This window comes from Triplophysa rosa, linkage group LG5 (assembly GCF_024868665.1).
Source record: "Triplophysa rosa linkage group LG5, Trosa_1v2, whole genome shotgun sequence".
In the NCBI taxonomy this organism is placed as follows: domain Eukaryota; kingdom Metazoa; phylum Chordata; class Actinopteri; order Cypriniformes; family Nemacheilidae; genus Triplophysa; species Triplophysa rosa.
Window position 1 is genome coordinate 10,155,307 of NC_079894.1, and position 22,823 is coordinate 10,178,129.

Below are 22,823 nucleotides of genomic sequence, written 5' to 3' on the forward strand. Positions count from 1 at the left end.
GGGGTCATATGTCGCGAACACGTGTTTTTCTGTGTCTTTGGTGTGTTATAAGTTGCCCATGCATGTATTATACACGTAAAATTGCAAAAATTGAAGTGTCGGAATAAAAGATGCATTCTATCTAAAAGCGAATGCTCACCCAGACCTGCCTGAAACGCCTCGTGTAACCACACCCCCACAAATCCACATCAGTTTGTGGTATGAGTTGACTAAAGGGCTCAGCATACTACATTCGAAATCGAAAAACGACCGTCTGTGACCTGATTTCGAACAAAATCTGGTCCAAACGACAATTCGTTTCACTAGTTCGCTGCAGCAAACCAAACAGAACTCTCCGAGAAAGTTTGTGTTGGCCGGTAAACACCTTCGAGCCACCATTGGTCCATGGCCATTACATAGTAGGTGGGTGTGTTATGTAGCGCCGCCTGGTCTGTAGGAAATAACACGTCATTTTATTTGCATACATCATGTAAACCCCGACTACAGAAACAAAGGGGTGTTGAATTGTTCGAAAACACTATGCCGTCTCTCAACGTTTTCGAGCTACGTTTTACCCCAAAACGCAGAATGAAAGTGCAATTCGCCTGGACTATGCTGAGCCCTTTGACCGCCAAAATGTATACACAAGTAAGGTGGACTTACCTGTCAGTACAATTGCTTTGGAACCTGATGTTCCAAATATGGTAAGAGGAGTTACATTTCCGTCACACGCTTGCAGTATTCGACCAATCACTACTGGTTAACTGGCCAATCATAGCACACCTCACTTTTCAGAGCGATGAGCTTTGTAAAAAATCTGCACCTTTCAGAGAGGCGGGGCAAAGAGGAGATAGAAACATGCACGGTATGTGGAAAATACAGCGTTTTTGAACCTTAAATAGTATACACATTGCATTACATCTAAAACAAATGATAATATTCGTTTTAGCCGTGTCATTTGACTCATTTAAATCAAGTAAGGATGCTAAGACAAATGAAAAACCTTCTTGAACCTTTGTGGGTCAAGAGGGGTGACTTTAGTACCAGATCAGGAAGGAGAGGACAATTTCATTGGTCTACATGATTTGACTGAACCAGCCGCATACCTTGGACTCCTTCTGATGCAAAAGGGAACATAGCCAACTTCCCTAGGTGGAGCTAAACAGGCAGGCTACCAAGTGTTGTACATTTGACAATTTATTAACAGCAAAAAATTTGCTACATAACTGCTGCAAGCCCTCATGATACGCCCATGCATGTACCCAGTCAACAAGTGTTTCAGAACATTTCCAGAATGTTAGTTTTTGGTTCTCAAACATTGTTTTTCGTTATCCAGGAACGTTTGCTTTACAGAAATAAAACATTACCCTAACTTTATCCAAAGGGCTCCACTGCAGGTCAATAATGAGTCCATTGTTCTTTTTTAAAGGGACAGTTCACCCAAAAATGAAAATTATGTCATCATTTACTCACCTGCATAATTTTCTTTGTTCTGATGAACGCAGACAAAGATATTTGAAAGAATGTTAGCAATTTTCGGTTCTGGGACATCATCCACTAACATAGTAGGAAAATATATATATATATATATATATATATATATTTCTTCTGTTGAACACAAAATAAGATATTTTTAAGAATTTGGTAAAAGAAACAGCTCTGGGACACCTTTGACTACCATTTAATTTTTCATACTATGGTAGTCAATGATGTCCCAGAACTGAAAATTTATAATTTAGTAATTTTTACAGGTATGAAGTGACATGAGGGTGAGTAAATGATGACAGAATTTTCATTTTTTTTTTAGTGAACTATCCCTTTAAGTGTTAGTGCCCTCACACGTTTAGAAAAATAATAGATAAAATTGTATTTTGACTGCTCTTTTATTCTTACAATGAAAGCAAATGTAACATCTTTTTTGTTACACAAAAGTACAGCGTTTACGTCTTCATATTTATGACATGTTTTTAAACTTGTATACTCTATGTAACAAACACATCATTTCACATATGTTTGTCTTGAAATCCTGAGAAAGATTGGTCTTTTCATTCCTGTCAGTCGGTTTTTGCGTCTAAATATCTATGTTTTGGCGACATGCTGTGGTCATAGTTGTACTCTACAGCGGTTTCGTGCTGTCTGCGGTGAACTGGATCACTCCTCTATGGACTCATTGACCTCGTCTGTCATTGGCTTCCGCTGTTATGAATGCTCAGCGGCCGTCAGGTGCGCCAGGGGATCATCCGCACTATTTTGTACCAAAGATTTTTCTGCAATTTATACACGTAATGATTGAAAATTGATTTCGCTTTGAAAGGCAATGGGTTGTGTATTTTGCTCTAGAAATAACGTTCCTGTCGCTTTAAAGCTCCAGACAAAACGACTCATATGATTTTGGACCTCCAATCAACTCTCTCGTCTGTGAGAGTGCGAACCTTTCTGCACGCGGACATGGCGAAGCAGGACAGATGTCTACACAGAAGGGATATAAATAACAGCTGTTTTTATGAAGACGAAACATTGAAATGCTGAGGAGGATAACCGATGCTCCTTCGAGGCAGAGACCACTGAATCACCATGGTAGTAAGCCCCCCTAACTGCTTATTTCCTGTCGGATTGATGCCATGCATATCTGTGAATGTTTATAAGGCCTGTAGAATGTGACAAATGTCTGTCATCACAGTGAAAAAAACAATGGTTGTGATTTACAGATGTGCTAATATAATCCAGTTTACTTTTACTTTTATACTTTTACAACTTTTGGGTCCTTTTTTGTTCGATTGTGGTATAAATGTTTAATGCTGATGTATTTCTTCAAATATGCTCTACTGTATCTATGCACTAACGTAACTATAAAATCATCTGTACCTGTTAATAATAAAAGTAGGCTACATAATATATACATAACGTTAGCCTACTAATATGCAGCCGTGGAAAAAATAAGAGACCACTTCTGAATTTACTATTTATAATTATTTTTGTTTTATTGTGTGAACTACTAACAACATTCCTCCCAAATTTCAAATAAACATATCATTTCTATTTGCAGAAAATAAACACTTTTAAGCAATACAACAGTAATATTTGTACATTGCACATGTATTTAGGAAAAGTAAAAAAAATATTTGAATTATTTCAAATAATTACCTTGATTTTGATCACAGTTTCCATGTGTCTTGTCATGCTGTCAGTTTTTCACATTGCTGTTGATTGACTTTGTCACTCTTGAGGCTTGATTTTGTTTAAATTCAACAGACACGGGACTGGAATTGCCACAACACATCTAGAAATGCAGATTTAACAAAAATCTCGTAATTGTTCCACAGCTGTTGATATTAATATATATAATAAGATATTGTAGATATAGTGTTGTTAGTAATGTATGCTATCAAATAATTAAATACTGAAAATTGAAAGATCATATTCTTCAAAAAAGGTTGGTTAGTTACGTAATGTCGTCTTAAAACATAAATGTAATCAAATAATAAAATCTCTACAATTTTGTAAATACGTTTACATACCACATGCAGAGTCATGCATAATTGTTTCTTTTAAACAGGATGATTGGTCTAAATTGTTCTTATTTTGTTTCAAGCTCTTATTGTTTCATTTAACAATGCCCGTCAGTAGCTAAAAGAAAAATACTTACATTTTCCACAAAAAAAAACAATAATTGTCCTTTGTGCAAAAAACTGTCTTTGTCCTAGGCTGATAATTTTGCTTTTGTTCGTGTTTTAAAAATAATGCAAGCTAGATTATTTATAATATAAAGCAATATCTAACATGTTCAAATATAAATAGTTGTGAATCTGCTACCTAATGTCAGGCATGTTCTATTACAGCTCATAGTGGAGCAAACTGCTGATCACCCATCTCCAGAGTTCTCCCTGGTTGAGGATGTGACCCTTCACTGCACCTTTTTGATGGACAGACTGAACAAGCAGCGTCTGTTCCAGCCAGATCTATGTGACGTGGACATCGTACTCCTGCATCACCAGACGTCATTCCGTGCTCATAAGGGTGTGCTAGCAGCGTACAGCCCGTTCTTCCACTCGCTCTTTGCATCGAGTAAGGAGCTGCAGCGAGTGGAGCTCTCTCTGGAGGCTCTTAGACCTCAAGGCCTGCAGCAAATTCTGGACTTCATCTACACCTCCAAGCTACTGGTCACCAGCTGCAATGGCCAGGACGTGCTCAAAGCTGCCACTGTACTCCAGATGAGCAACATTGCCAGTTCCTGTAGTGAGCTTATTAACAGAGGCTCGCTGGATATCAGATCTTCTGTTGCCCAGCCGGATGTCAGTGCTCAGAGCTGGTGTAATAGCAACTCTGTAAAATCCAACTTTCACATGGAAATCAAGCAAGAAAATGACCCAACCTGTGCCAAAATCTATGTAGGGAAAAGTCAAGGTGGCTCATATGCTGTTCAAGTAGGAGATATAGGTTTGTTTAAAGTAGAAGGTGCAACCGGAACTTTGAAAGACTCAGAGGATCTTGATTCGTTTAATAGAGAGCAAATTATTGTCGAGCTCAATTTGAACAACCAGACCCTTAACGTGTCCAAAGGTTCAGAGGATGGATCTCCCAAAACACCCCCCTCACAACAGCAGGATCAGGGAATGAGGAATGATGAATCAAGAGCTAATGTGACTATTGAGGAGGATGGAGAGCCAAGTGAAGAAGGCACCAGTGAAGAGGAAGGCAACACAACTCATTGTGACCACACGTTACCTGTATTCATGTCCCTACAGCAAACTCAGACCTCTGCTGATGCAGGTGTGATGGCCTCCAAGAAAGCCAATAAAGGATTGAGGCAGGTGAAGGGTCATAGCAGGAGCGGTGAGGAACGTGAAGACCTGGAACAAAAGGATAGAATGGAGACTCAGAGTTTTTCTTGTGTAAGGTGCCCCAAGATCTTCAACAACCGCTGGGTGCTGGAGAAACACACGAATATGACACATAACCGCATGCAGGTGTGTGATAAGTGTGGCAAGCGCTTCCTCTTGGAGAGCGAGTTATTGTTACATCACCAGACTGACTGTGAAAAAACAATACAGGTACATTTGTGTACATAACACCGTGTCCACACCGGACGCGACACGACAAAAGACATTAGAAACGCATTTAGAACCCATTTTAATTTTAAATTTGGTCCACACTGGATGCGGAGTGGCTTGAGAACAAGCAGGTTGTCGTGTCGCGCTGGTGGCGTCCGGTGTTGAAACGGTGTAAGTTTACCCCAAAATGAACATTCTTTCATTATTTACTGACTCTCATGTCATTCCAAACTTGTATGACTTTCTTTCTTCTGCGGAACACAAAAGAAGATATTTTGAAGAATGTTGGTAACCAAACTACACTTCCCCATTGACCTCCATTGTATGCTCACAAAACCACTGAGACATTTCTCAAAATATCTTCTTTTGTGTTCCATAGATAAAAAAGTCATACAGGTTTTGAACCACATAAGGGTGAATAAATCATGAAAGAAAAAGCATAAGAACGCATAATAGCATTTTAACCGGAGTTTGTGTCATTTAGTGTCTGACTTGTGGAAAAGCCTTCAGGAAGCTCTGGTCCCTCCATGAGCACAATAAGATTGTTCATGGCTATGCTGACAAAAAGTACACTTGTGAGATCTGTGAGAAGAAATTCTACACAATGGCTCATGTACGCAAACACATGGTTGGTAAGTTGTGTTAGTGGTGCTTTAACCCTTTCTCAGATATTTCAACAAAACTTTGATTGTTTAAATGTTTTACTTGTTCTGTGTGTCTTTAGCCCACACAAAGGAGATGCCGTTTACCTGTGAGACATGTGGAAAGTCTTTTAAAAGGAGCATGTCACTTAAAGTCCACTCTCTACAACACTCAGGAGAGAAGCCGTTCCAGTGTGAGGTGCTGTATAATGTTATTATTATTATCAGCAAGATTTCTTAACTTCTGGTACACATCCGCAAAGAATAGAGTCCCTGCAGATTATTTCTGATAAGAAGCAAAAGAAATAACAAGTAAATTACATTAGCTTGCAAGTTAAAAGTATGTCTAGCTAGCATTATCATGGGTTACATATACAGAAGAACCGTTACTTGGCTAAACTTAAATGTGACAAAGTTACACAGCCCATTTAACAAATTGTTTATTTAATACAATACAGTAGAATAAAATATTAATATAAATTAAATTAAATATAAAGTTATATTATTAGCCACTAGCCAGACTAATCAACAAACACAGACCGGAAGTTAACTTTGGGCAAGACACGTGCGTCCGATGAAACAGTTTATATGATTTTATAAAATCAGCCATAGATCAAACTGCTGGCCATGCTTCAAATTTCTCATCTACGTGTCATTTAGGTCTGCAGTCAATGTTTTCAATACAAGTATCAGCTACGTTCTCACATGAGCATCCACATCGGACACAAGCAGTTTATGTGTCAGTGGTGTGGGAAGGACTTCAACATGAAACAGTATTTTGATGAACACATGAAGACACACACAGGTGAGGTCCAAATACGCTCTTCTGCACTATGAAATATTTTATGCAGTCTGTGTTATATGGTATATAGATTTTCGAATGTTTTTTTTTAATAGGAGAGAAACCGTACATATGTGAGATCTGTGGAAAGAGCTTTACAAGTCGACCCAATATGAAGCGTCATCGTCGCACGCACACTGGAGAGAAGCCTTACCCCTGTGAAGTGTGCGGTCAGCGGTTCCGCTTCTCAAACATGCTGAAAGCTCACAGAGAGAAGTGTTCGCAGGTCAGGAATCCTCTGACATTTGAGGTCTTTCAGAATGTAACTCATCCACTATAACAAATCAAATGGAAGCAGCTAGAAATCGAGAACTTCCAGTCAGGATGGAAACACAGAGATGTTGGATCGGGATCACATCTGGATGGTGTGTAGTCACTTTCCCATCACGTTCACAGCTTACGCCACTCTTATCTGCTGTAAGGACAGACTCCAGGAACCTGTAACTAATGCTCTGTGATATATTGTTTTGTTTATATAGAGATGTATTATGTAGCAAAAGCTTTTTTTTTACTTTTGTTATGTAGTTTTTTCTTGTTTTAATATTCCGTGCATTTCCACATTAAATGCCACTGAATAAGCTTAGTGCTATGTTAAAACCTAGTTAAACAAGAAATATTGTAGCTTTAGCCCATATATAGTATACAGTATACTACGTATACTAAACAGTACAGATGTTTTTGTGCACAGCAGTGTATGTTTTTGTGCACAGTAGTATAAACAGATATGATTATAGAGCTTTCAGTTTATACTTTGTCTTTACATTTTATTGGTCTTATGCTTTAAATGTATTGTTTGTTTTCGGGGTAAAGATTTGAGCACTGCAAAAAATGACTTTCTTAGTCTTTTTTTCTTGTTTTCCAGTAAAAATGTCTAAGAATTCTTGAATCAAGATGCATTTTCTTGATGAGCAAAATGCCCTAAGAAAATAAGTCTTGTTTTTAGTAAAATAAATATGAAATTTCAGTGAATTTGTGCTTAAAACAAGAAAAAAAAATCTGCCAATGGGGTAAGAAAAATTATCTTGAATTGAGTGACCTCAGTGAAGGAGTAAACCTTAATTCAAGATTATTTTTCTTACCTCATTGGCAGATTTTTTTTGCTTGTTTTAAGAACAAATTCACTGAAATTTCATATTTTCTTACTAAAAACAAGACTTATTTTCTTAGGGCATTTTGCTCATCAAGAAAATGGATTTTGATTCAAAAAATTTTTGACATTTTTACTGGAAAACAAGAAAAAAAGACTAAGAAAGTCATTTTTTGCAGTGAGTCAGTATTTCAAATCTGGCACTTTACTGGCTTGCGTGATGGGCTTCAGAAACCTTTGTTGTCTGCAGTTTATCTATTTTATAACACATTTACATATTTTTTTTGTGTGTATATTGAAGCACCTTAATAATAGGTGTCTACTAATTGTCTATTTCTTATTCTCTAACTGTGCATTACTATACATTATATGTTTTAGCAGCTTGTGAAGCTGGTCATTTAGGAGTCAACAATTTATGACTATGGTTATGCTACAAAACTTAAAATTGTACGCTGTTGGTGGAGTCCAAAATCATGAATGCGTTTCGGCTGATGTTCATATCATGGTAATTCTGTTAGACAACAGAAAGGTAAATCACGTGACACTTTTTTGTTGTATAAATCTTTAAAAAAAGCAAATACTGTCCACAATTTGATATACATCACAAAGTGTCAAAGGGAGACTAATGTTACGAATTAAAGTCCATTTTTTTGTCATTTTTATCTGGTCATTTGTACACTTTTTTGAACAGAGAGAACTTACAGTCTCTGTTGTACTTCTAAGATGTTTACATAGCAAAAAAATAATCAATTGAGAAAATGTTTAAAATGTCCAGTGTTTAACATTTGCTGTTAAATTGTTAAAGGGATAGGCTACTTCACCCAAAATGAAAATTCTGTAGTCATTACTCACCCTTAAATTGTTCCAAACCTGTATAAATCTTTGTCTTGCTGAACACACAGGAAGAAATTTGGAAGAATGTCAGATCTCACCCACCATTTACTGCCATAGTAGGGAAAATAAATACTTGGGGTGAGATTTGACAATCTTCCAGATATCTTCCTGTGTGTTCAGCAGAACAAAGAAATTTATACAGGTTTGGAACAATCTAAGGGTGAGTGAAAGATGACAGAATTTTTATTTTGGTTGAAGTGTCCCTTTAAGATTATATTGTAAGCACAATGTTTCAAAACAAGAGATACATTTTTACTATTCATTTAGTTGACAAAAGTATTTATGTCTTTGCTTTTGCATTAGCTGTTTATTAATCATGATGGAAAACTTGTGTTCAATGCTACTCTAGCATGTAATGGTAACAGCAACACAAAACTGTGCCCTACATTCATTTTATTGAAAAGGGACTGGCTGTCGAGCTGTCAATGGAAAGTGCAAATGTATTAAAGCGGCCCTAACACACGTGGTTTCTGCCAATCTCATATTAATCTTGAGTATCTATAGAGTAGTATTGCATACTTCGAATCTTTGAAGAGTATTTAGTTTGATCACATTTATAAAAGATAGATACAGCTGTACGATTATTTCCAAGAGCATACGGCGCGTGCAGGGAGGAGGGGTAGGCTGAACTAAAGCACGTGTGCACCCATTGCCAACAAAACACAGACATCAGTTTCACTCACCGCATGCGGTTCATGTCCGGCATCTTTTAGCGCTGGGACGGCTCCATACAGTACATCAATTTTAAACGATCTCCAAATCCAGCGTTATATCCACCGTTTTTATAACATTCATCACCCAAATGCAGTGAACAAGCAAACACCTGAACTTCGTGAACGTATGCTCTCTCTCTCCTGCACACAAGTGAAAGTGACGTCTGCGCATGCTCCTTCTCCTGCTCTCCTTGCTGCCACGTGCTTTTCCGGGAGAATTGTCCAATAAGGGACTAAGAAAAATTGTTACGAAACCGTTTTATATGTTCGAAAAAAACTTTCAGAAACCTGTACGATCGCTGGGGGAGTGTGAGCACAGAAATACTACGTAATACACCCAACTCGTTTTTTGACAAGTTGATCATATAAAGCATGAGAAGACAGCACGTTTAATATTGTAAAGAAGTCAGAATGCATGACACACCGTTGCACCACCCCTTTAAAAAAGGCTAGATCTTCATATGGTATTCCTATGCTCTATTATTCTGTGTAGTGTCCTTTATAGTTTCAGTGTTATATCACAAATTTATTATCTATAACCATTATTTGACCTTTTCATTATTGCCTATAGTCAACACTGATTTGTATGTTATTTGTTTTCATTTTACTTTGGTCATTGTTGTGTTGCAATCCCTTTCATTTATTTCTCTCCTTTCCTAATGTTAAAACATTGTACTTGGTCATAATAGCAAAATGTTAAACTGTAGATGTCATCTGAAATATAACATATCATAGAATGATAACAATCAATGTACATAGATATATAAAGTAAACAAACTCAAATTATCCAGCAGTTATCCAGTCATGACTTAAAATGTTTCTATGAAAAAAATGGTCCTGTCTTTTGTCTCCATCTGCTGAGATGTCTTGGAAACAGATTTTTTTTTTTAAAGAATTGCATAACTGTTGTAGACAGACCAACCCACTTCCACAAGATCCAGACACACCACTTAGCTTTGGATCAATCACAAATGAACTATTCTTTAAGAGACAAAGATATTTAAAGAGTATTGTTCCATGAATACGGGGTCTTAATGTTTTGCATGTCGTCTGTATCATACAGCTGATGTGGTTTTGCCTGTAGATGAGGCCCGTAGATCACATTTTAGTGAGTCTCAAGGTGTTCAGATGCACACCCAGCACTGTGGCCCCAGCAGCATAGCATACCTGCCTCAGGATCCCATTCCAACAGTTCTCCTCTTCATCAAACCTGAAAAGCACAAGTCGGTTTGACACACCTTGCCCTAAATGCATAACCAGGTTTCATTAAGCTCAGTTGTTCCAAAACTGGGAGAATGATAATGTGAGTATGCAAACTTTTTTTATATTAATGACTAATATAGCTGAGGTGATGTAATTCTCAGAATTTAAAAACTTTGGTACACAACAGCACAATGCTAATGTCTATGTAAAACAAATAGGTTAATATATCTAAAGCATGAGTGTGCATCATATATATTGTATGGCATTTACAGTACATATATTCTTAGCCACACGTGTACTGCAGCACACTGAAAACGTTTTATTGGTTTTCTACTAGCTGCTTTTTGAAAATTCAAAAATCATGCTGTGTGTTTAATATTGTATGATATATGCTATAGTGACATAATATACATCATGTGACAGTACTCTGTGTGCAAAAGTCTAAAGAGAGGGGGTGCTATTCTTAAAGGTTCGGCAAACACTGTTTCAGCTAAATAAATCCAATTAAACCAGTTTGCGTAATAAAGTAGCCAAAAACGGCAGCTTCTAAAACAAAGTTAAGAGTCACGACAAAAGACTAAACAATGTGTTCTTAACCAAAATGCTCACCTCCATATGTCGTTCATCTCAGTGGGCTCCAGTTTTTCTGTTGTCTCATTGGGCATCATAGCAAAACCCCCCACAGCATATAAGCAGCCGCCCAGTTGGATCAGGTTAAGAGAGCTCCTTTCCTGAGGGAACTCCACAAACTCTGACCAGCTAAACAAAAGACACACAGTTATCCATAACAGATTCACCCTTAAAGGGACAGTTCACCTAAAAAGAAACATTTGCTCATCATTTACTCACCCTCGAGTGGTTCCAAATCTGTATAAATTTCTCTGTTCCGATGAAAACAGAGAAAGATATTTGGAAGAATGCTTGTAACCAAACAGTTCTTGGCCACCATTGACTACCAAAGTAGAAAAATGACAATGGTGCCCTAGAAGAACTGTTTGGTTACAAGCATTCTTCCGAATATCTTTGTGTTCATCAGAACAAAGAAACTTATACAGATTTGGAACAACTAGAGAGTGAGTAAATGAAGACATTATTTTTATTTTTGGGTGAACTCTTCCTTTAAATGTGTTGTGTATGTTTACAGAAAGTGATGAAACTCACGTTTTACTGGCAATGTCATAGACCTCAACACTGCTGGTAAGACCGGTGTCGGTGACTCCAGTGACCACATAGATTTTGTCTTTAAGGACAGCAGTGCCAAACAGTGAGCGGGCAGTTTTCATGGGTGCCAGATCTCTCCATTCAAATTTGCTGGGATCGTAGACACACACCCTCCTTAGACATTTCCTATATCATCACATTCCAAAAGATCCATGTGTTAATACAAAAATCAGATTACAATTGTTCTCTATACATTTTGGACTGATAAAATGTATGTCATGTAAACCTTGACAAACTTACTTGCTCTCTGTTTTTCCACCGATCACATAGAGCAACCCTTTATGTGAAATGGTCCCATGTCCATACACTGCATAGGGAAGAGGGTCAGACTCTCCCCATTTGAACGATCTGTGTGGATTGAGAATAAATCACAAAAAATGACGTTAACTTCAGCTGTTTCAAGTCCTATAGCTCCAACGCATTGTTTTTGTTGCGTCTGCTTGGACTCACTGTCTGTCGTAGATCATGACTGAATCTAGAGCACGTTCTCCCTCCTTTAGTTCTTTGCCTCCAACCACATAGATGGAGTTCTCAGCATCAGCCAACCCAAACAGGCAGCGAGGGTTTGGTAATGAGGGCATCCCCAGCCATTCTGAGCTCATAGGATCAAACTATGACATAAAGCACACGATAATGATACAAAAGTTTTCCGTTTAACATAATGTTGAATGTGAAGGGTTTTAAAGACTGGAGTCATGTAGGGATAATGAAAACATGACACATGAGGTACAACAGTATAACAGCTGTTCAGAAGCAGAACAGACCCCAATGGACAGACTCACAAACTTATTTTTGGAACTCTGTGAGTCATTTATTTATATTGAAGACATGATCGAGACTATGATAGTATACTTTACCACTCTAAAAGATGTTGGGTTATTTCAGCCCAGCATTAGGTCAAAAATGGACAAACCCAGCTGTTAGGTAAAATTAACCCAGCAAATGGTTTATTTTCAACCCAACAATGGGTTTGGGTTAAAAGAACACAGCAAAGGATAATTTAGAACCGAAAGTTTGGGTTTGTCCATTTTGACCCAACTTTGAGTTGAAATAACCCAACATTTTTTTAGAGAGTATAGATTACATGAATGTGTGTTTACCTGTAGGAAGTATGAACTGAAAGGCACATCTTTATCTTCCTCATTATACATGAGACCTCCAGAAACAAAGATCTGATTCTCCTTTGTGACAAGACTGCAGTGGTTTTTAGGGATCTCGGTGGATGCAGATGCCACAAAACACTCATTTGAGCCAGGGTCGTACGCCACAGTTCCCGTGTCGCTGATCATTAATATAAGGTCCGTTTGAAACATTCCGAAACGTGGGTTGTCATTTAGGATCCCCGGCAGCAGACCCTCCTCATCCTCGTCCTCAGAATCTGTCGTCGCTCCTTCCTTTTTCTTTCCTTTTTGTGACCTTTTGACCCTGTGTAGCACTCCTCTCTGTGCATCCTTGATAAGCTGAAGCTCCTTCTTGAGCTCGTGATTCGTCCTGATCAGTCTATGACTTTCAACTTTCTCTTTAAAGTAACTCGTCGGCATGAGACGGAAACGTACGCAGTGTAGAAGTTCTGGCAGGTCCTTTAGCCTTTCCGCCGTGTCGCACTCAACCCAGTCCATCAAAGACTCGAACACCACCTCTTCTCGTTCCACGTTCAAAGAGTCGCATGTGATGATAGCAGCCAGCTCGCTGGGACCCAGCTGATTGAAGTCCTGGTCTCGGATGATGAGCTGATAGCGGTCACAGATGAAATCCCGTGCGTCCATGGCCAAACGTGGGCAGTCCAGTAACAATCCTAGTCTTAAAATGGCAAGACAGTTACTGAGAACCAGCTTCTGCTTCAGATATGACACGCACACACTGAAGATGGACGGAATCTGGTACATGTTGGCCGCAATGAAGATGTCCTGGACGTTCTGCTCAGTAAGATTGATGTCCGAGGTGTATATGTACCTCAAGATCATTCCCATAACTCCAGGCTCGATGTCTTTTAGAACAATCTCACGCTTTTTGCTCTCCTCCAGGTCTGACAGGAACATGGCTTTGAAGTAAGGGCTGCTCGCTGCTAGCACTAGCCGATGGCATGGAAACTCCCTGTCTTTGATCTTCAGAACACAGTCCACAAACTTGTTGGTTTCTAGGAGATCACAAAGTCCATCTTGTAGAAGCGTTTGCTGATACATGCGTGGCTCTGTCACCGGGTCCACCGACATGGAGGCCATCTTGTTATGGTTCGATGTGATATTTCAGTAGGAAGGAGGGGTGTCCTGGTCCTCTCCCACAAGAAAACTGGACTGACTGAATTAACAGAGTCCCTCTAAATGAGAAACGTGGATGGGATGATCCCATAGTGTGCTGGTGTGGTCTCTTTCTACAGCTGTCACAAGCTATCAGCTACTGTCTATCTGTCTATATATAGAAATGAGTAAACGAACCACAGTCGGTTTAAGAAGGCCTGAAATTCAAGCTGGTTTCTCCCTTCCCCCACCGGACTGATCATACCAACAGCTGAAACGTTACTCACAGGGACTATTAAGTTGTAGATCTTCTGGGGAGCAGAGCACCACAACAAGACTGATACCACATACCAGTCCATTGAAAAGTAGAAAAAAAGGAGTTGAAGTGTTTGTTGCTGGTAGTGCTTTAGTAGGTAATAGTCTCTTCATGAAGCCCTGTAGAGGAGTTACTGAGTATTATGGGCTCTTACATTTAAAGAAACAGTTCACCCAAAAATGAAAACTCTTTCTTCATTTACTCACCCTCATATTTTTCCAAATCTGCATTTCTGTATTTAGTTCTGATGAACACAGAGAAAGATATTTGGAAAAATGCTTGTAATGAAACAGTTCTTAGCTACCATAGTAGGACAAATTCTTGGTAAATGTATTTGTTCTGTTGAACACAAAATAAGATATTTAGAAGAATGTAGGAAAGCAGCAAGAAACAGTTCTGGGGCACTTCATTGTAATTTTTCCTACTATGGTAGTCAATGATGGTCAAGAACTGTTTGGTTACAAGTATTCTCCAAATATAATTCTCTGTGTTCATCAGAACAAAGAAATTTATACAGATTTGGAACCACTTGAGGGTGAGTAAATGATGACAGAATTTTTATTTTTAGGTGAACTATTCCTAAGGCACACAAATCAAGACACGTGGAGATAAACTGTGGAGATGAGCTGTTGCAGTGTCTAAACTGATGAGATTTTTGTTGGCCATTTTGCTATTTTTATTACATTTTTATTTATTATTGTACAGAGAGGTCAAGAAATATCAGAGCAAAGAGAGAACTGTCAGAATTGTCATAGCTCCATGCTGAAGCACATGTATGTGTGAATCACATCTTCAAACGACTTTCTTCAAAAAACGTTTTTGCCCCAAATACTTTTCAAATATGCATATAAATAAATTGGTATATAATTAAAACATTTTGAATTATAAGTTAAAATTGACATTTTGTACGTTACAAGGAAAAGGCCAAGTTTGTAACATGAAAGAAATCCAAAGGGAGATCAAAACTAGGAGATATGTAATTGTGTGCTGATAACAGCAGTGTGTCTCAGGGTGTATTTTAGGCCTTTTAATCAACCCAAATCTCCAGTGTGCCACTCAAAGCTCAATGTAGGACAAAGCCTAATGTTGGATAATATCGTCTGCTGGAGTGTGACGTGAGTAACAAAACAGTGTGGCTCTTTATCTCCACAATGAAGTAAACAAGTTAAAGCAAGTTAAATGTGAGTGAGTAAACTGTGTGCTGAACTACAAACATATTTTTATGAAACATATGTTTAAATCGTTATGCGGTATGATATATAATAAGTTAACTCCATTAATCTTTACAAATTGAAATTCTCACATAGTTTGATTTAACCATAATCGTTAAACATACACACACAAAATATTTCACATTTTCTCTTTATTGTTCAATATATTATTTATTCATAAAATATTTGGCAAGCCCATCCTTTAAATATCCACTTAAAATATAAATAAAAAATGCATTTATGCACGTGTATAATAGTTTGTCTGTATTACAGGTTGCATTTGGATACAGCAAGTGCACTTCAGAACTATTCACAGTTAAAAAGATTTTTGTTTCTAAAACAGATTTGTGCAAAGTAGTGACCATAGTGACGGGACTGCAGCGGTCTGGCATGAACGCTCAGTGGCAGAATTAACAAGAGAGACCTCGAGAGTTGGATCAGATTCAGTGACCTCTTTGTCCTTTACTCGGCTTTCTGTTTGCCCGGCTCTGGGGTGGGCACTGGTTCTGGTTCTGGTTCATCCAGCAGAGCCTGCTTTCTCTCTCTCTCTTTTATCAGCTGAACGCCACAGTAAGTCACAAACAGCACGATGAGAGTGGACACAGGGAAGCCTGAGGGAAACACAAGGGAGCTATTATTCTGCAGGTACAAGCTGTGTTTTTTCCATTATGGAGTTGTTGTGCTGATATAAATGTCATGTATAACTATATCATATACTTATTATATTTCATAAATAAGTGGTGGATGGTGTCGCCCTAAAGTTTTTTTGGAAACCAATGTCACACTTCAAAATGTTTAAATGCCACTGTGTTATATAAAACCAAACAGCGTTTATTTTTTTAAATATAGCACTAATACACTTTTCAACTAACCACTACACAATAATAAGTTTATTAGGGTTTTAAAATATAACATTATAAATTAATATATTAGTTTACATTATTAGTTTACAAATGCCTATTTGTTTTGTTGGACTGTTTACTGTATATAAAAATGTAATGTTTAATTACTTTTACATCAGTCAAATTTGTTTCAGTTTTCATTATCATTATACAGTGAACTGAAACAAATCTCTTACCTTTAAGCAGCAATCTCTTAGCAACCAGCTGAGCAAAATCCAGACTGTTCAGTGCCAGGACATTATACAGGACGATTTGCCAGAAGTTGACAGCGTTGAACAAACCCCTGATTCGACGTGACACTGCTTCAGACATAAGATTATTCTGGAAAAATTTAAATGATGCTTGATACTTTTGCAACCCAAATCCATCACAAGTAATTAAACGGCATGAGTTCAGTGGATGTGCGGAATCTCACCTCAATGGTGGAGAATGGAGGCAGAGAGAAAAGCTTAGCCACCCAGAGTTCAAAGTTCAGCCCAAAGCAGTTAAAGAAAGACCAAATGTAAACCAGTTCACAAGGTCCGAGCCACAGAGTTGTGACAGCAAACGTGCAGATGGTCGCCAGAAGCTCCTTCAAGATGGCATCATGGTTTTCTCCGATATAATCGTAGACATATCTTGAACACAGAATAAAACAATATAGTCAATTCATAATAATTCAGTAGGATTCACATTATTTATAAATATAATTTAATGAATGATTTGCTCACTTGCATAGCCAGTCATTGATTCCTCTGTCAAAGTGCCTGTAAAGTACATTTTAGAATTAATAAACTCTGTATAACCTGATTACATCAAACATCTACAGATACCAAACAATTACTTACGTTTCAGCAAAGACATAGAGCATTGTGATGCATTTTGGGGGCTGAGGAGGGTCCAGATGGTCCAGTCTGGATACGGTGTTAATGACACCAAACATGACCGCTGCTTTCACCCAGTCATACACTAGATTAGAGTACGCCAAACCAGCTAAAAAACAATATAAATATCACTGATGTGACTGCATAAAAACACTTGCAATTTAAAATTTCCAAATACAAAATATTCTTATAAAAAATGACTTTTATTTGCAATAATAGTTTTGTTGCTACAACTCTTTTATATAATTACTAATTTGATCAAACTGACCCAAAGACCAGTCAGACAGTTGCTTCACAAGCTTCAAATCGCTAGGGATAGTCAAAATGTACAAGTAATGGAAGAAGACATCCACCACCAAAATAGCCCCAAGCTGCACCACAGCATGAATGGTGATGTTCCACATCTCTCGTTCTTTACGAGTCAAGTTAGGGTTGTTAGCCTGAGAAAATCAGAGGGATCACTTAACCAGAGTGGCAAAACACAGACTAAACGTGATAGAAATAAAAACAATAATGTTCTTTAAGAACATTAAGAAAGATAGCAGTCTCTCTGAATATACAGAACTCACCTGCTCATGGAATCGATCAAAAGTCATGACAGGTCCAAAGAAGAAGAATGGGAGGTAGAAGTTGTACTTGATCAGATCCATGAACGTGTAGTTACCATCTTTCTTCTCACAGTTCTCTAAGGCAAAACTCATACAGCGCATAATAGAGAATCCACAACCCCCATAGAACAAGACATCTTGTAGATCAAAGGAGCCTGTCACAAAGCCTTCCTGCGTCACAACACAGAGAGATTATAAATGTGACAAAGCAAAATGTTTTAATATGCTGACATCTGAGAGATAAAATACAGGCTATGGACTCACCTGCCAGGTGTTAAAGGGCTCCATCTTGATAGTCGCCAGGCTGGTAAGTCCAGCCACAAAGCAGAGCCACTTCTTCTTCATGAGCGCCACGCTGTAGATGATGATGCAGTGAGACAGGATGAGAGAGACGTATGTCCATCCCATAGTAATCAGGACAGCCAGACAGCCATACACCATGTAGATCAATGATCTGTGCTGTTAGAAGAAAAGCATTGTTTTTACACAGTTTCTATTATCCAGCTGTCAAATGCAACAGTAATAAATAAGATATGTGATTGCCAAAGTTGTAGCAGAAGAGGTATAAGTGAAATTAGTTTTATCAGTATTAGCTGTATTATAGTTACAAGTATTAGTAAATAAATTAGTACTGTCAAATAAAATAGGCAGTGACAAGAACTGTTAAAGTTACCTGGCATCCATCTATACCAATCTACATTGACAGCAGACAAAAACAAGAATTCATGTAACATTTGTTATAAGGTTTAGATAAGATCATTTCAAACATGCATTGTTAACATCAAAATGCATTTGTTTTAATGTCATTTTATTACAGACGCCTCTGTGGAGACAACAGACCATGCAACACAAATAAACACCACAACCATCATAACAAACCATATATTAAATCTCAGTACAGTATTCAACCATGTTGCATAAGGTGATAACTATGTACCTTTGGAGACAGCATTGAGCAGATCTTTGCAAAGATCACATGACCGGAGAGGGCAAACAGGATATGGTTACGGAAAGTGGTAAACCACATAACCCATTCAAAATCTGATACATCCTAAAGAGAAATAATACACCAGTCACTAAAAGCCTATAATCACATTAAACAATAGAGATGCCTGCATCCTCAATCCTACACGGTTAGGCTATGTAATACATATTGTAATAAATATTATACTTGCCATTCTTCTGCCAAAATAGTGCCATCCTGGTTTCACACTCTCCCTAAATGCTTTCCTGTTTACATTCTCTGGAAATACGAGAGAAAAGATTTAAAAAAGCAGTAGTAAATGTATCGTACGCAGTGTAAATATGTATTTTCAAACAAAACCTGCCATATAATCATGATCATGATTTTAGGAACATCAAAAAAGAGCACAACATTTGTTTTGGGTCATATTAGGCTGTACATTAGCAGTAAGCTTAAATATTAATAGCATTACATAATGCAAATTGCCTGCCTGCTTATTCAGAAACCTTTTGAATAATCCAGCCTCTCAAATATATTTTGAGATTATGAGATTGTTTGATCCCGTGAAATCAGACAAATCTTTTTCATTCGAATTACAGTATAATACAAATATTGCATAACAGACCTTTTTTGAGAGTTAAAGGTGGTAAGGATTGTAAGTGAAAGACTAGCATTTAGACCCTAATCTGATGCATTTATGAATCAGAAAGTCATCATATTCACTAACTGGGGCCATATTAGAGATGCTTTGTATTTTAAGTGCAAAGTTGGAATCGGATCACTTTAATTTTTTATATTTTTTTATAATTTGGCTCCTAAACGGATAAGATAGAAATCCGAGTTAAGATGTTTCCGTAATATGGCCCCTAGTCCTGCTCCAGTAAATGCTCAGAAATCAATAAGCAAAAAACCCTGCCCACACTTACATGTATTGTTTATAAGGGTTATAAATAAATCATAATTAGGGCAAGAAAGCTTAAATATTTACTATATGTGTACTAGTATTAATATGAATTCATTACAAACATGTTCATTAACCTAATAATAATAAAAATGCAAAAGAAAACAGATTACCACTAGAGGCTTCAATGATCCAGCTGCCTGCCCATAAGAGTGCAAGACCGAGAACAGCAGTGTAGATGTACAGCTCAAAATTGGGAAGGGCTGCCTTGATCCCCATGGTTAACCTGTTAAAAAGCCTTAACATTAAAAAGCTTGTTTCACTTGAGCTGATACATGAACAACTCCAGGTTATAAGAAATATTTAACAGAAACCTATAAGCAAAAAACCACCAAGACTTAGTTTGAATGTTTGTGTAGTCTGTAAGTGTTTTATTATTAGCTCCGCTGCATCACACTCACTAACGGCCGTTACAGTTCAAACGTCACTCCAACTGCTCAGATATCCACTGATCCTTCTTTCAGATACTTTACAACCAGTTAAATGCTCAATGTGATGATGTTTTGGTGCTTTATTTAAATGTTTTTTTTTTATATGAAATGTTAGACAAGCAAAACATAACGGTTACTGTACACTGCGAAGCAACAGCTGACGGAGAAGACGAGGTAAATGATATCTATCTGTCAACTATCTGTCCAATCACAGTGTGACGTTGGGGACGTTATATTAATATTCATGACGTTAGAAATTGCTCAGAATCTGTCCAAATAAAGGGCAAGAAACCTCATAAGAAATTAGCATTCAAAATAGTGGTTTTGATATGTGTTTATAGAAAATACATTTTAAATATGAATTCTTAGAAGATCAATCCGTGTAATCATTGTCCATCACTACTGCGCTTTAGTTACTTCACATAGGCTATATAGCGCAAATTGTGACACCCAGAATCAAGTTGTACCTGCAGAGCTAGTTTGCAAAATAGAATTATGCTTAAAAAGGAGTGGTGATCTGTTTAAATGCTTTGAAGTAAACAGGAACAAAAAAGAGCGCAGCAAAAACATGTGAAATATGAGCCTTTAATTTGTTTGTTGATAAATTGTTGTAAATTGTTGAGATATGGCATTTATTGAGAGACGTAGGCTAATGTGCGCTCATTCCGTACTATTTATTCGTTACCGTGAAAAACAATAGCAGCTACTTTTTAATAGACATGTAGAAACGGTTTAACATGAATCTATCCGAACAATCCCCCTAAGATTATCAGCAGTATAATACAAATATGTATGAAATGTATTCTGAAATGGCTCATTATTGTTTTTTTTGTCAAGCATTCTCTCTCTCTCTGCACAGTCCAACAACTTCTCATATAGTGACCACCAACACTTACTTATACTTTCACGCATTATACGTTAACGTCAAGACGTACCCTGCAGTCTCAGCCTAAGGATATCCAGTTACAACAGCAGAAACATAACTAAAAACAAACAAAACAACAAAAAGCATTCCAGCAGTGTTAACACCCATCTAATTCTCAGAAGACAAGACTAAGTCAGTGACTTAAATAGGAGTGCCTCTTTTCACGGCTCCTCAGAAAGAGCAAAGTCAGCTGCGCCGTAGTACAACCTTCCTATTTTAGTCTGAGCAGTTGCTCGTGGTACAGTGCGGCAGCTGCAGCGCTATGCGATCTTCCACACATCAGGGAAAATCTCAGGAGTATGAAAAACATAAAATGAACCCAAGTGAACGCACTTGTTTCATTTAACCATTTAATTATTTAAGAAAACAATACGTATGCTTCTATCTCGTGAGTTCAGTTTTGGGTATTCGTGCTGGCAAAAGTGATACATGCAAATCTGAGCTCATTTGAAATGTAAATGATTCTGCACTAATCTAGACGCCCACATATCGACTCAAAAATGGTTCTTGTTTGTTTGCGACACAGTGTACAGTAATTACAATAGGCTATATCAAAAAGGAGGACACTTTCTCAGTACTAACCTTGTATCTGCCTTTAACAGCCGTACAGATGTTTGGAGACAGATGTCAACCCGCACAAATTTGGAAAAAAAATAAAAAATAAAAGGGGGGAAGTATGGGCTTCTAATACATCCGTCCCGTTTTCCCAGTGCCGATGGTGCACTGGGTAAGAGGCAGCGGTAGCTGGTGTGGATGTTGCGGGAGGGGGTGTAGAGTGTATTTATAATAAGGACTGGAGCTGCAGAGGGGTGGCACCAGCACTGTCCGTCAAAGAGGCGCACAAATTCAAGATACAAAGATGAATGGTGCAGGTGCGTGTTATTGCAATAGAATCCCATGCTGTATGAATACTTTCGGTTGTGGTCTGGAGGATGTAGGCCACTGTGCAGGAAGCAGTCCCATGTGATAACACATTGAGGATAGCCCATCTATTTCCTTCAGCTTTGGCATTGTGTTTGGGATCCCTACATGTATTAATTTTCATATTTTAGTTTATAGTTTAGTTTATAACCTATTGTAAGAGAAAATTAATAGGGAAAACTATTACATTAGGCTATAAGAAAATCGTTTTAATAACTGACTACAGATTATTGATCAAATAAAACTACATGTGTACATGCTTCAAAGCCACCACCTGAAAAATATACAGAGAAAGGTGGATTATGAGCCAATGTGTGTGCATTCCCTATAAAAAAAAAAAAAAAAGCCTATACCTATCTATCAATGCAACGATGAACTAACCCTATATTGTATGTTTTGCCATCTTTTAAATGAATCCACATTTAAATTAAATACCGTATAGTTTGTTTTCATATTTGTTTAACCAATTTTAGCGTTTTGTGAAGTGAAAGTAGTCAGTGTTGTTACTGAATAATAGTAAGTAACGAATAATTACTTTAAAATAATAACTTTAAAATGGTGAAATAATGTAAACAGTATTGTACACATGTGCAACAAAAACTTTGAACAGCAGAGGGAGACATTCCGTCTAAATGAGCAAGCAGGGAAAGCCCTTAACTATTTAAACCTCAAAGGCAGAAATATGGTCTGTTTTGATACACGACTAGTCCCATTAAAGACACGCACAAACAAATTACAGTGTGAAGCCCATATGCAGATCGTTAATATAAATGACAGAGATTTTCATATATAATTCTCAGCTGTATTAAGGCCGTACAAATTGACATCATACACTACAAACAACTGCAATACGC

At 37.6% G+C, this 22,823-nt stretch overlaps 3 protein-coding genes across 8 annotated transcripts; 1 reads left to right on the forward strand and 2 right to left on the reverse strand.

Annotated features, from left to right (window-relative positions):
- The first annotated feature begins 2,163 nt into the window (after positions 1-2,163).
- On the forward strand, positions 2,164-7,373 carry zbtb47a (zinc finger and BTB domain containing 47a). 4 transcript variants are annotated; one of them, XM_057333215.1, is made up of 7 exons: positions 2,193-2,261; positions 2,345-2,559; positions 3,819-5,030; positions 5,515-5,662; positions 5,755-5,870; positions 6,332-6,476; positions 6,569-7,373. In XM_057333215.1, the coding sequence occupies exons 2-7, from the start codon at positions 2,554-2,556 to the stop codon at positions 6,790-6,792; spliced, it is 1,851 nt and encodes a 616-aa protein (XP_057189198.1). In that variant the 5' UTR covers positions 2,193-2,261; positions 2,345-2,553; the 3' UTR covers positions 6,793-7,373. The 4 variants fall into 4 exon arrangements, with proteins under 4 accessions (XP_057189197.1, XP_057189200.1, XP_057189199.1 ...); XM_057333214.1 differs by having other exon boundaries at positions 2,164-2,559; XM_057333217.1 differs by having other exon boundaries at positions 2,165-2,559; positions 3,819-4,946.
- Positions 7,374-7,742: 369 nt separating this feature from the next.
- On the reverse strand, positions 7,743-13,973 carry klhl40a (kelch-like family member 40a). Its single transcript, XM_057333218.1, has 6 exons — positions 12,731-13,973; positions 12,081-12,241; positions 11,871-11,978; positions 11,571-11,756; positions 11,019-11,168; positions 7,743-10,416 (listed from the first exon to the last, which is right to left on the reverse strand). Exons 1-6 carry the CDS (start codon positions 13,850-13,852, stop codon positions 10,305-10,307), a joined length of 1,839 nt encoding a protein of 612 aa, XP_057189201.1. The 5' UTR covers positions 13,853-13,973; the 3' UTR covers positions 7,743-10,304.
- Positions 13,974-15,539: 1,566 nt separating this feature from the next.
- Positions 15,540-22,083, reverse strand: hhatla (hedgehog acyltransferase like, a). Of its 3 annotated transcripts, none has more exons than XM_057333210.1 (13): positions 21,631-22,083; positions 19,806-19,918; positions 18,943-19,010; positions 18,705-18,818; positions 18,441-18,461; positions 18,032-18,226; positions 17,729-17,938; positions 17,428-17,599; positions 17,124-17,268; positions 17,007-17,042; positions 16,712-16,913; positions 16,473-16,617; positions 15,540-16,005 (listed from the first exon to the last, which is right to left on the reverse strand). In XM_057333210.1, exons 1-13 carry the CDS (start codon positions 22,035-22,037, stop codon positions 15,857-15,859), a joined length of 1,977 nt encoding a protein of 658 aa, XP_057189193.1. In that variant the 5' UTR covers positions 22,038-22,083; the 3' UTR covers positions 15,540-15,856. The 3 variants fall into 3 exon arrangements, with proteins under 3 accessions (XP_057189193.1, XP_057189195.1, XP_057189194.1); XM_057333212.1 differs by lacking the exon at positions 21,631-22,083 and adding an exon at positions 21,059-21,219; XM_057333211.1 differs by lacking the exon at positions 18,441-18,461 and having other exon boundaries at positions 21,631-22,080.
- Between the last annotated feature and the right edge of the window lie 740 nt (positions 22,084-22,823).

Excerpts from the sequence above, each read along its gene's own strand:
- zbtb47a (XM_057333214.1), top strand. Across the intron at positions 5,031-5,514 it reads ACTGTGAAAAAACAATACAG|TGTCTGACTTGTGGAAAAGC; the intron begins GTACATTTGTGT and ends TGTGTCATTTAG. Across the intron at positions 5,663-5,754 it reads TGTACGCAAACACATGGTTG|CCCACACAAAGGAGATGCCG; the intron begins GTAAGTTGTGTT and ends GTGTGTCTTTAG.
- klhl40a (XM_057333218.1), bottom strand. The coding sequence starts at position 13,852 with ATGGCCTCCATGTCGGTGGACCCGGTGACAGAGCCACGCATGTATCAG. Across the intron at positions 11,757-11,870 it reads GGTGGAAAAACAGAGAGCAA|GAAATGTCTAAGGAGGGTGT; the intron begins GTAAGTTTGTCA and ends GTGATGATATAG. Across the intron at positions 10,417-11,018 it reads GAGATGAACGACATATGGAG|GTTTGATGAAGAGGAGAACT; the intron begins GTGAGCATTTTG and ends TGTGCTTTTCAG.
- hhatla (XM_057333210.1), bottom strand. The coding sequence starts at position 22,037 with ATGGGCTATCCTCAATGTGTTATCACATGGGACTGCTTCCTGCACAGT. Across the intron at positions 19,011-19,805 it reads GATCATTGAAGCCTCTAGTG|AGAATGTAAACAGGAAAGCA; the intron begins GTAATCTGTTTT and ends TCGTATTTCCAG. Across the intron at positions 18,462-18,704 it reads GCTCAATGCTGTCTCCAAAG|ATTGGTATAGATGGATGCCA; the intron begins GTACATAGTTAT and ends CTGTCAATGTAG.